The 13,289-nt window shown below is 52.9% G+C and overlaps 1 protein-coding gene across 1 annotated transcript in view; it reads right to left on the bottom strand.

Annotated features, from left to right (window-relative positions):
- The window catches only part of PLCG2 (phospholipase C gamma 2), a 146,521-nt gene that overhangs the window by 41,286 nt on the left and 91,946 nt on the right, over nucleotides 1-13,289 (bottom strand). The window contains exons 10-17 of the mRNA XM_059998978.1: nucleotides 12,020-12,121; nucleotides 11,079-11,197; nucleotides 9,470-9,555; nucleotides 7,739-7,859; nucleotides 7,001-7,169; nucleotides 3,533-3,637; nucleotides 1,891-1,980; nucleotides 1,084-1,259 (exon numbers count right to left, since the gene is read on the bottom strand). Of these exons, the coding sequence (XP_059854961.1) occupies nucleotides 1,084-1,259; nucleotides 1,891-1,980; nucleotides 3,533-3,637; nucleotides 7,001-7,169; nucleotides 7,739-7,859; nucleotides 9,470-9,555; nucleotides 11,079-11,197; nucleotides 12,020-12,121 (968 nt within the window). The remainder of the gene's footprint in view (nucleotides 1-1,083; nucleotides 1,260-1,890; nucleotides 1,981-3,532; nucleotides 3,638-7,000; nucleotides 7,170-7,738; nucleotides 7,860-9,469; nucleotides 9,556-11,078; nucleotides 11,198-12,019; nucleotides 12,122-13,289) is intronic.

Here is a 13,289-nt window from a genome sequence, read left to right as displayed (position 1 = left end):
GAGCCCAGGCCCGGCCGGCTGGCCCTTCCCGCAGCCGGTACGGCAGAGAGCACAGGGTGGGCCACAGCTGCAGCCGGGGGCCCCAGGAGTGGACGCTACGTGCGGCCACACAAGCCTCCGTCTGCTCTTAGCACCGGCCCAGTGCTTTCACACAAGTTGGTCCTTGGGGCTGGATTCCAGACCATTCTACCTACTTCCTCTACCCGCCGTCCCCTTTTACCTACGTAACTGTTCCTCTGGAGCCAGACAGCCTAGGTTCCAATCCTGACTCTGCCACTGAGGAGCTAAGTGACGGTGAACAAGTGACCTGTCCTCTCTGAGTCTCCCTATTATTACCCTAGTGGTCCAACAGGGACAATGATAGTATCCTCCTCACAGAGATGTCCTGAGGATGAAACGAGATCACACACAGCATGTGCTCGGAACGCTGCCTGGTACCTGGTAAGCATCTTACAGGCGTTAGCTGTCGCGATTATTTGTATGTTGTTAATATTAGAACTTTTATCCTTCAGGTCTCAATTTAAACACCACTTCTTTCAGGAAGTCTTCCTGGATTATTCTCCCAACATCACACTAGACCCCTCTTACAGACTTTCATAACGTCTTGCGCTTTTCCCACTGCACATGTCACAACGAGAATTATGTATCATCTGCCTGATTACTTTTCCACTGTTCATCTCCCTCCTGAAACTCTAATCTCCATCAGGACAAGGACCCTGTCTGTCTGTCACTGCTAAGTCACTGTGCCTAGCACAGAGCAAGTACCCAATAAATAAATATCTTTTGATGAATTCATGCACAGATGACTGAGTGACTGAGTCAATGATGAGTCAATACAGCCTCACCCACAGTTCCGTAAGGCCACTTTACAATTTTAAATGTTGCACTGAAATATCGCTAATCTTGTTGACTAAGTTTGGGGGCCCTCACCCAAGTCTTGCCCCACACAGCTCACTAAATAAAGTCTGGGTTTCCAGCCCAGCCCCACCCAAGTCTGGCCTAAGCTGCCACCACTTGCCTCACGGCACCCCACCCCACCAGCTGCGAGGAGAAGGTGCGTGCCCCGGGCAAGACGGCCATTACCAGAAGGACAGGGTGTAGTCATTGGGGTACGTCTCGCTCTCCCGCACCAAGAAGGTCCCATCCTTGCCCCCCGTCTCGGCGCAGTATTCCTGCAGCAGCTTCTCGGCGCTTGTCCTCTTCTCCACCTTCTTGTGGAACCACTTCTCCCCGAAATGCAGCTCCGTGGGGGCTATATCCTGGGCCGCAAAGAGAGGAGGGGTTTCTGAAAACCCGGACCAGACCCCCAGTATCATCAGGCTAGTCCCTCGGTGTATGCTGATTCCTGAATAACAGACTGGACTGGGTAACAGACCAAAAACGGCCTCAGCTCACTTTTACCCCGAGAGGTCTGGGAAGCCAGCCTCCACTGCCCTCCCCACCCTCCAGCCACCTACTCCTGACACCTCCCCATTTGTGGTGGCCTCCTGGAGTTCTGAGTCCCGGGATAAGGGGTCCCCAGTACAGCCCTCAACTCTACTGTACAGGAAGCCTGAGAGCCATAATACCGTGGGGGCTGCACTCAAGGGACAGTACCAAGGATGACCAGCAGCCCCGGGGGGGAGGGCAGCAGAGCCAGGAACAGGCTAGTGGGTAAGGCTGGACAGAACATCCAAATGTCCCCATCCTCCCCAGGGAGCACAGGCCAAGTACGCCTTTCAGAGAGCAGGAAAGACACCTGAACCTCACTGGCTAAGCACATGGGCCAGCCAGCCAATCCGAGAAGAGCCAGGCAAGCCTTGGTACCCGAAGAGGCAGCTCCTTGGACTGAGCATGTCCAGGCCTGCCGGCCACCGGGTGAGAGCAGCATTACAGGAGGTGTCCACCTACCGGGGGCTGTTCATCTTCCATAGTCTGTTCAATGTCATCGCTGAAGGACAGCTTGGCATCAGCAATGGCACAGTAGTGCCGAGTCCATTTCTACAAAGTGAAACCAGCGTTAGGGCTTCCCCAAAGTCTCTGCTCCATCAACTCTGAGGCCCAAGGCCCCTGCCTGGCATCACCCCAGCATCCACTGGGGACTCGCCTTTCCCACTCTTGGAGCCATTTATGGTGGTTTCACAGAATTCGATCCCCTGTGAGACATTTCTTTTAAAGCATCTATTTATTCTGGGGTTCTTCTGGCATTTTCAGGGCTTCTTTATTCAGGGTGTCTACGGGTAGACACAACATAGTACTGTATTCCTTTAATCTGAAGGCTTTTACGAATGATGGGATTGTTTTCTGTGTGTGTGTCCTCACGACTGTCTTTTTCTATTTCACCCATTTTTTAAGACTTTCAGGATTTCTCAGCCAGCCTGTCTAGAGACCCTTTCTTCAACATTTAAATGTGACTTCATTCTATACTTAAATTTCAACCATTTTTAATTTTTATTCCTAGAATATAAGAATAGACATGTAAAAACATACTCAAATGCAGAAAGACAAACATAACATGATACCACTTAATATGTAGAATCTAAAAAATAATGCAAATGAACCTAAACACAAAACAGAAGCAGACTCACAGACGGAAAACAAGCTTAGGGTTACCAAAGGGGAACATTGGGGGGAGGAATACATTAGGAATATGGGATTAACAGATACAAACTACTACACATAAAATAGATAAGCAACAGGACCTACTGTATAGCACAGGGAACTATATTCAGTATCTTGTAATAACCTATAATGGAAAATAATCTGAAATACATACATATATATATATAACTGAATCACTTTGCTGCACACCTGAAACTAACACACCATTGTAAATCAAATACACTTCAAGCAGTGAATCAATGAATTGATCAATACCTACTCAAATAGATTGCCATGTTAGGTTATGGGATATGAGAAGCGGCATTAACATTCAAAATGCCTCATTCCCATCAAAAAATAATGTTTCCTTGGGACTCCCCTGGCGGTCCAGTGGTTAGGACTCTGCGCTTCCCCTGCAGGGGGTCCCGGGTTGGATCCCTGGTCAGGGGAACTAAGATCCTGCAAGCCACGTGGCTCGGCCAAAAATAACAGTAATAATGTTTCCAGTGGAACTGCCTCAGATTGGAGGACACTAAGGGGTTAGGACAACGAACTGCATTATCACATCCGAGATTGTATCCTGGGTCAGAAAAAGGACATGAGTGGACAAACTGGAATGAGGTCCACAAATTAGTTGGTAGTATTGTGCCCAATGTTCAATTCCTCGTTATGATAATTATACTCTGGTTACAGAGGATGTTACTATTTGGGGAAACTGGGTGAAGCACGTATGAGAACTCTCTGTGCTTGTATGTGTGTGAGAATCTAGAGTATGTTACATTGAATATAAAACTACTTCAAAATAAAACACTCATGATGCAAAAGAAAAATAGTTTCCTTAAAATGACAAATTCACTTGGCACAAAGTGGGAGTGAGACAGGAATCCTCCCGGAGCTCTCCAGCAGGCCGTAACACATTCAGGGCTCTGAGAAGGGGCGCGAGAAGACGCACCTGGTCGATAGAATCCCACATGTACAGTTCACCCTGCTGCCTGTGTTCATCTTTCTTGTCCTCCACGTTGACATCCACGTCGCCTCGGGGACCCAGCTTCTTATGCTGAGGGGAAAAATACACAAAGCCTGTCTCCCTAAGACCCAGGTTAGGATCTGTGAGCCAGCAAACGTTCATTCACATCAGCCAGGCATCCACCGGATCGTCCCACCTCAGGGCCTTTGCACTGTCTGTTCTCTCTGCCCGGCTTCTCTCTCACTACACTGCGCTCTGTGCTCGGCGTCACCTCCTCAGAGGAGCTTCCCTAAAAACAGCCCACACTCCCCCTCCCACCCTTGCCACTCTCTAGCCCCTGGCAGTTCATCTTCACGCTCTTTAGCCTAAGTGTATCTATGTATCTATCTGTCTTCTGTCTGTCTTCCCTGCTAGATTATAAGCCCCATGAGGGCAGGGACTTTGTTTTGTTCCCTGTTGAACCTCCTGCACTAGGTTAGCAGATAGCGCTCGATAAATATTCAATGAATCAATGATGCGCCCGCATTCTCCAGCACACAGAGGGCAAGGCAAGATCACAGCCAGCCCATGGGCACAGGCTGTGCAGGGCAGTGGAAGGCACACTGGGGATGCAGATTTAGAAGACCTGGGTGCAAACAGCACTGCTGCTGCTGTATCGGCTGTGTGACCCTGAGCAGGTGGCCGCACCTCTCTGAACCTCTCATGTCTCATCTGCAAGCCTAAGAGGATGATTACGACAACGGCCACCTGGGCGAGTTCACTGACTGCCCATGTGGACTAGCCTTGATAAGTCCCAGTTGTGGTGACCTGGTGGAGGGAGCTCAGGATTGGGAGTCAGACCTGGGCTTGAATTCAGGGCCTATCACCTTCCTCGCTGTGTGGCCTTGGCTGCATGACCATCTGTCTCAGTGACTTGCCCTGTAAAATGGGGGTAACAGGGACTTCCCCGGTGGCCCAGTGGCTAAGACTCCGCACTCCCAACGCAGGGGGCCTGGGTTAGATCCCTGGTCAGGGAGCTAGATCCCACACGCCACAGCTAAGAGTTCGCATGCTACGACTAAGATACCGCATGCCGCAACTAAAGATCCCACATGCCACAACTGAAGATCCCACATGCCGCAACGAAGACCCAGCGCAGCCAAATAAATAAATAAATATATTTTTTAAATGGGGGTAACATAGCCCCCCTGTCCCGTAAGGCAGTGGGCGTGTAGGATACCTGTAGATAGTGCAGCACGACATAAATGTTCCATTTTGTTCCATCTTTGGCAGGAACTAACTGTGTAACCTCAGCTGAGTCAACCTCTAGACCTCAGGGTCCTCACCTGTCAGGTGGGCTGGGGGCCCGGGATTATCAGTCCTGCAGGTCTGCCGTGAGACTGAATAACACTGACGACCGTGCCCAGCCCAGTGTGTGGCACTCAGTGATCACGTCCCAAATGCTACGTCCACCCCTTTTCCCTGAAATTGAAAGGGCTGAACCAAGAGGTACCACAGGTGGGGCAGTGGGAGCTCTAAAAGGAGTCTTCACACCCTAAAACAAGCGCTGGAAAATACATGGGGACACGCAGAGAGCTGTTCTAACAGAAACCGAGGGAAGCCACGGGGGAGCCGGGAACAGAGAGATGCAACGAGGTTCCCTGAAGACTGACTGCCAAACCTGAGGAGCCCTGGACACCTCCCCAGCCCGGCCAAGCACCCTCTGCCTCTCATCCCACCTTCCTCACGCTGGAAGCTTCCCTGAGCGTCTCAGCGGAACCTGCCCCGGGATCTTAGCCAATTTCTCCAAATACGCTGGTGCTTTGATCCCTGAGGGCACCAGCCTCCTCCTCTCTGGATGGGCCTCAGCCAAAGCCCCCTCACAATTTGGTGTTTCTCTGTCAAGCGGTTTGTCTCCCTAGAAGACCGTGATCTCCTGGCATGTAGGAAATATCCCCAATGCATCTTAGTGGTCCAGTGACAATCTAGGGAACATACCACGCGTTCACACTACCCCACCTTCATGGATGTCATCCCCGAAGCTGAAGGGCCTTCTCCCTTCTCTGCCTGGTAAATCCCTTTCTGTCCTTCCTACGAACCTGCCAGCTGTCACTGAAATCCACGCCGCTCCTCCCACCGACGGCTGCCCAGCTAGAGTCAGCCCCTGCAGATGGTGCGGTCATGTGACTAAGTTCTCACGCACTGGACACAACAGCCCAGGACTGTCCAACTGATGTCCCACCTGCTTACCAGGAATCACTCGCCCTGGACCCCTCACATTCCCGTTTCTACGAGCTGGAGCTCAATGTGCCTTGCAACCCAGCATGGACCACACGCAAGGACAGTGCCCCCTACGGCAGAGCCTTTGCCAGTTCTGTGGCATGGACCCCCTCTGAAGTCTGGGGAAGACTACGGATGCCTTTCTCAGAATAATGTTTATAATGCATAAAATGAAAGGAGAATCCAATTATATCGAAATACAGCTACCAAGTAAATAAAAAATACTTGCAATATACGAATACATGTACTTCTTTACTAACATCTTCCAAAAGATCTACAGGCAGATCTAATAACCATCATAGTTTTAAAGTAGTGACGAGCACACGTTATCTTGAGATATTGGCAACAACGGCAGAAGTGCTGTGAAATTATCCATGATTTCTGCTGGTGACGAAGCCTCAAGCGGCTTGTTGCCAACATTCATAATGGAAGGAAATGTTAAGTTTCACCTACATGTTAATCAAGAGACACCATTTTTGCCCAAAGTTCACACGCCACCACCTCTCAAGTTTTATCTGTGGACTCTCTGGGGGTCTGCAGAACCCCATCCGAAAACCCCTTCCCTGGGAGACCACAGACCAAGATGAGAACATCCTGAGTCCCCGGACAGCCTCGCGGACCAGAGCTCAGAGCTCCTAGACTACTCTCCCGCACATCGAGTCTTGAACTTACATGACTGAAGCCACGGTCCGTCTGGTCTCTTGACCCTAGTGATATACATGCCCAAACGTCACCCCTCCTGGCATCTGTGGTGCAGCCGTCACTCACCCCTCCCCACAGCCACCTGTCGCCCCTAGTACATGCAGCCCTCTGGGGCAACTGTTCACTCCCAGCCCAGCCCCCAGGTGAGAACAGAGCCTGGTGGAACAGCCCCAGCTCCTCACGAGGGCCTGACGCAGAGCGGGACATGGTGAAGACTGGCCAAAACAAATGCACGGGAGTGAGTGAACACTTCTGGGGCACCTGCTGTGGGACAGGGCAGTTCCAAGCGCTCCGCACACGGCCTTCCGCGTTACGCTCGCAGCACGTAAACGATGCGGGTTCTGTGGTGAACCCCCAGACCGCGAGGACTCAGAGGCGGCGGGAGGTGAAGCGACCTGGCCCGGGTCAGGCGTGAGGTCAGCGAGGAGAACGGGGAGCCCGTGCCCTGAGCCGCCGGCTCTCCCCACGTGAGCGGCAGCCCCGGGCCGCTACCTTGATGATGATCTTCTCCCGCAGCTGGCTGGGCGACGGCAGCTGGTCAGCACTGGCCTCCGTGGGCTTGGTCAGCAGCAGGTCGCCGAACGCCTCCTTGAACACCCTGGCCATGTGGCGCTGCTGCTGCACGCAGCAGTGCTCCTCGATGGACAGGATCACGGGGAAGCTGCGGGCGGGGAGGGAGGGAGGGGCGCTCAGCAAGCAGGACGGGGCCGCCCACGCAGGGCTGCCTGGCCCGGCCTCCGGGACCAGGGCGTGCCCTGTGCTCTCGGCCTCGGGGCACGCCAGCGCTCAGCTGGGGCTTCTCAGCAGCGACTTTGGCCAGGATGGAGCCTGGGGTGGGCTGTGTGTGTGCGGGGGGGGTATCTGTGTCGCTATGTGGGGTGTACATGTGTGTCTGTACGTGGAGAATATACGTCTGATCATGTGTCTGCGGAGGGGGTGTCTGTGTGTCTTTGTGTTCTGGGGGTGTCCTATGCGGGCGGTGCCTCTGCACGTGAGCATCTGTGTGGGATGTGTGTGAATGTACGTGCGCGTGCGCTGGGGGGAAGGGGGCGTCTGCACCCATCCGTGGGGGGACTGCCCGTGTCTGTGGGAGGATGTCTCTGAGTGTGTGTGTGTGTCCATGCGGGGTGTGTCTGCAGGGGGGGTATGTTTGTGTGTGTGTCTGTCCACCCAACCCTAGCTGCCTTCCCCTTAAAGGTGAACCACCAGGAAGGAAATCAGCCAACTGACCTCGAGGTGACAAAGGCATGGTCCTTGATGGCCTGCACGACGTCATCAAACTTGATCTTGGTGGTTCGCGTCCAGCCGTGGTAGATGATGGGCTTCCCGTCGGGCCCGTCCCAGCAGTCCACTGAGGGCAGAGACGTGCAGTCTCAGCACCCGCGCCTCCCTAGTCTACTGAGGGCGGCCACGCTGCCCGGGTGACGACCGCGCCACCAGCCCCGGCCCCCGCACTGGCTCAGTCACCAGGACCCCGGGGCCAGAACCGGTATCGCCCTCAGGGGCCACCAACATGAGGACACGTGTTACCTATGCGGTTACAGGAAGATTTTGGTCGTCTAATTAAAGCTCCCGCTGTCCAAAAGAAACGAAACGTTTCTTTTTTAACAAGAGATTTATCATGTGTTTTATCTTCTGATTTGACTTGTCTAAACCTTGGCTTGCTTCTTCTGCCAGCGGAAAGGATACAGAGCAATGGGAAATTTATTTTTAAAGATTCACGGTAAAATATTCAGACCGAGCTAGGTTATGCAGAAGGTGAGCATCCCCTATATATTTTTTTTTTTTTTTGCTGTACGCGGGCCTCTCACTGTTGTGGCCTCTCCCGCTGCGGAGCACAGGCTCCGGACGCGCAGGCTCAGCGGCCATGGCTCACGGGCCCAGCTGCTCTGCGGCATGTGGGATCTTCCCGGACCGGGGCACGGACCCGCGTCCCCTGCATCGGCAGGCGGACTCTCAACCACTGCGCCACCAGGGAAGCCCTCCCCTATATTTTTGACCCCCAAAAATAGGAATAGGAGCTGACAGTTTCAAACTTGATTTTTCACATTTGCTTTTTCCTAAGGAGGGACAAAGGCATGAATTAAGCAACGCTCTGTAGGAATAACTGCCGCTAAGGCCTGATGCCCTGATGGATGCTTTTGATGAAACCGGAGCCTACATCAGTCATTTGTGCCTCTTCTCAGCCCGGTACAGCCATGAGCCTCGGGCGCTGAGTCGGGCCGGGGGCGAAGGGTGGGGGGACAGGAGGAAGCACCGGCCCCCGGCCACGTCCGGGGCCTGGAATCACCTCTGCCGGGGTGGCTGTGAGCAACTGGGGACAAAGAGTCAGGGTGGGGCTTCCCTGGTGGCACAGTGGTTGCGAGTCCGCCTGCCGATGCAGGGGACGCGGGTTCGTGACCCGGTCCGGGAGGATCCCGCATGCCGCAGAGCGGCTGGGCCCGTGAGCCATGGCCGCTGAGCCTGCGCGTCCGGAGCCTGTTCTTGGCAACGGGAGAGGCCACAGCAGTGAGAGGCCCGCGTACCGCAGGAAAAAAAAAAAAAAAAGAGTCAGGGTGGCGGCCATGGCAGGGCCGTTGCTGAAGCACGCAGGGTGTCTGCTGCCTCGAACACAGCAGCCCAGAAAGAAGCCGAGGGACAGGAGGACAGTAAGGCCGTCCTGGCTACTGGCCTCCCAGCCCCTCCACTGTATCCAGACACTTTCTGGAGCCCAAGGTGCTGTGGCTCCAGCCTGGCCCGGCTCAGCACCACTCCTCGTCGTGGCGACCTTCTCTTCTGGGGAAAGGTCCCCGGCTGGTGGCCGCGTGGCTCACCCCAGATGCTACGGGCACCTGGGTTCTCCCTCCATCTGTCCCGTGCATCCCCACTACTCGGGCCTCCAAACAAACAAAGCATCCAGCAACAACACGGCCAGTCGCAGCCCGCCGACCGTGTGGCCGCCAGCGCGAAGGGGGTACTCACGCTCAATGCAGCGGCAGCCCATCCGCAGACAGCGGATATAGGCCTCCGGGGACGACTCGCTCCGAAGCTGGTCACCCGTGAGGTACCTGGACGAGAGGAGGTGGGCGGCTGTGTGGGAGCAGGCCTGCAGCTCAGGGCATCCCCGGGGAACTTCTCAGCCCGAGCTCCCAAAGGCCCAAGTTCTCCCTGTCCACAAAGACCCCCATTTAGGATCCGGGCCAGACACATGCAGTCGTGTGGCCGAGCCAGTCATGAGACTCAGGCCGTGATCGTGGGCTATAAGGATAACCATCCTGGCAATCCAAGTGTGGGCTCGAGAACGTGTGTTCTTTCGAGGAGAATTCGGTCAAAGGGTGTCAGGCGGGAGACTGACGTATGATGATAAATTACCAACCCCCCTGCCCCGCCGCTGCCCACTAGGCCCTCAGTCTCAACAGGGCAGAGATGGGCCATCATTCTGATACCAGGGCCCCAGGCCAAGCACAGAACAGATGGGACTTACCACCCTATGAACTATGTCCACCAAAACTGACGTGAAAATACCTATTTTTCTCACTCTCCTCCTGACCACATTCCCCCTTTAAGAGTCTGTGGTGCTCAGCTGTTTTCTAGGTTTGGCAGGACTGACCATTCTAAGACACAAACTCAAACCAACGGACGTGGTGGGGAAGAGAGAACCATGAAGTCAATTGGCCCCGGAAAAGGAAGGTACCTTCCAAAATGCCGGGAGGTGAACTTAAGGGCCTTCTCTCCAACTCCTGCCCGGACTGACACTTGGTAAAGTACCAGTCGACAGCTCTCTGGATGCCCAGAACCCAGGGCCTCCACCCCCTCACCTGACAAAGCAGACTGAGTAACAGAATTTGAGTGTAACACCCATTTCTCCCTTCCCGTCTGCTCTTTTTTGCAATCTTCCAAAGATATGCAATTTAGTGTGGTGTTCTCTGGCCTAAAAGCTATCAGCGGCTCCCACTGCCACTGCCCTCGCTCTGACCTCAACGATTCCACTCAAGCTGACCCTCCTGTCCTCCTCTCCTGCCACTCACCCTGCCAGGTTCTACACTCTAGTCCTACTAGAACCCCCCCAGTTCCTCCTGCCCCTGGACCTTCGCACATGCCGTTCCTCTGTCTGAACCCTCCTCCTCGCCTCACCACCTGTTCTTCTCTCACCAATGCCGGCTCATCGTGAAGACTCAAAGGAGGCCTTTTCCCCTCCAAGCTCATGAGGACGGGGCTGCTCCTGCCCTTTTCACTGCTGTATCCCCAGCACCCAGCAAGCACAGGGCCTGGCACAGGGCAAACTCTCAGTAAATATCAGTTCAGTGACTAATTCAGTTGCTTTCCTGTGACCACTAAGAATGAGATGCCCAAACAGTGCCAACCAGCTTTGTTGACTTGCTTCTTAGGGCCACAGAAAAAGGTTTATTATTGCAAAACCAACTGGGAAAGAGAGATGTGTCCCCCCATCCTCCAGAAGCTTTCATATATTCCAATCTGAGCAGCGAGGGCCTGCACTCTGCCCACGCGCTTTGCCGGAGCAGTGCCCTTGAGCGCCCACCGTATTGCCCTTCACCTGCCTGACCCGCTGCAGGCTCGCCGTGAAACTCACGTGTTATGTGATGAGGAGATCCAGTAATGGGACAAGGGGTTGTTCATGTCCTGCACATCCACCACGTCATACTTCTCATCCCAAATGCTGTTCTCCCGGGAAAACAGGTACGTGAGGAACTAGGAGAGTCACAAACACAAAGAGGGGATCACCACACTGAGCACGGGTGGTGCTGGGTTCTTCTGGGTCTGTGTCAACACGGGGAGATGGTACATGAATATTCAACAGATGGCCTCCAGACCTCAGTTACCCAAGTTTTCAGTGCAGAAAACTCAGACTGCAATAGGCTGTACCAACACACGTTTCACTGACCTATACGGTATTTACCTTTTTAATGTGTATCCTCAAATATGTGAGGCTACAAGAGTATATGCTGCCCACATATAAGTTTTAAGGCATAATAACATTACGAACAGTTGTGAACCTACATGAGAAACAGAACATGCCAGTATCGTAACATCTAAAAGGCAGGACATTTCATATCCCAGTTCCTGGCCCCTTAAAAAAAAAGAAAAATCAGAAGATTGAGGGACAGTGGGTAACACTCTGTTTCCTGGGAACCACGGTACATGGGACTGGAGCTCCCAGTTCCCCCTCACACAGGGCCAAAAGCACCCATTTCCACATCGTGCAAGAGCCCCAGAAACCTTGGAATTTCCTTGCTCTGCTTGTAATGGTTAGAGACTCCGTGGCAGCACACGCCCTCTAGTGACAAAAGCAAAGATCCCGCCCAGGCTACAGGATCAAATAGAGGAAGAGAAAAGTCAAAGGCTGTGATGGTTCAGGACCTGGAAGGAAAAAAAAAGAGTTCTCGACTAAGAGAGCCAGTTTCGGGGCATCTAACGGCAAAGCCCTCCGAGGGAAGAGACCCAGAAAATACACCTCGGAGGACAGACACCTGAATCACAAAGCCATGCCAACAGGACGAGGGGCCCACTTACCTCATCCACGAACAGGAAGGGCTCGGCAGTTTCTCTCATCGTGTCATCAATGAACTTTGTCATCCGCTCACGGACTTTGTTCAGATCCTGAGCCCAGAGCTCCTTAGAACGATAAAGAGAACAAGAAATCATCAGAAAGAGGAACTGCAAAATTCTTTGCCTCTCAGGATCCGGTTTCAGTCGAAGACCCAAACATGGACGTATTCTGCATGCACATGCCATCGAGGTCTTACCCTGTGCAGGGCCAACATTTTCCCTAAAGGACCAGAGAGTAAACATTTTAGACTCTGGGCCCCAACCATTCAATTCTGCTACTGTCGTGCCAAAGGAGCCACAGACAACAGGCACGCAAAGAGCTGTGGCTGCGTTTGTAAATAAAACTTTATTTATAAAAACAGGCAGTGGGCCAGATTTGGCCCCTGGGTGTAGTCTGCCGACTCCTGCTCTACGCTAGTTCTTGATACGCGTTATCACAAGGAGGCGGGGAGCACAGTGACATCAGACCCCTGGGGTTACTCGCCTGGCTGATGCTAAGCAGGTTACACACCTTTTCTGTACCTCCTCATCCGTTACATGGGAATAATGGTACCTACGCGCAGAGGCTGTGACGGGCTGGATGAAATAAGGGTCTGTGCTTAACACAGCACCCGGTACACGGAAGGTGCTCAGATCACGGCATTGTGTGAGCAATCGTCATCCTCCCGTGACATCTCGTTTAGTCCAGAAAACTCTGCAGGTCACACACTGTCATCGTCATTTTACAGACAAGGAAACAGAAGCTCAGGACATCACATGATGATCCCGACTTCACGCAGCTGGTAAGTAGGAGAGCTGGGCTTCCAAATAACTGAACTTTGGAAAACGGATATAGAATCAGTCCAGATCCGTGAAGGAGTGTGCTGCTCAGACAACAGTAACGTCTGAAACATACATGACCAGTTCAAAAACAGCTTCTGCACGGTCTCAGAACTTCGAAAGCCCTTTAGAAAAAGGATATATAACATAAAGTAACTTTATTGTTTTCCTCCTCAAACCCTAAAACCCCAAATATTCATAGACAAGAGGATGACACCTGAGCCACAGATTCCACGTTGACTCATGTTTCTGGGTTCCAAACATTCTAAAATCTCCATCTTTAAGAATCATAAAAGCACATGTGTTACCCGACGTGTGCAGTTGGATGGGAAGGGTCAGATCAGGACATTTGAAACAAGGAAAAGCGTAAGGGCAGACACAAATGAGGTGGGTGCAAATCAGCAATAAGCCTTGC

Source organism: Delphinus delphis, chromosome 20 (assembly GCF_949987515.2).
Source record: "Delphinus delphis chromosome 20, mDelDel1.2, whole genome shotgun sequence".
NCBI classification, from domain to species: domain Eukaryota; kingdom Metazoa; phylum Chordata; class Mammalia; order Artiodactyla; family Delphinidae; genus Delphinus; species Delphinus delphis.
This window is presented reverse-complemented; position numbering and strand designations above follow the sequence as displayed.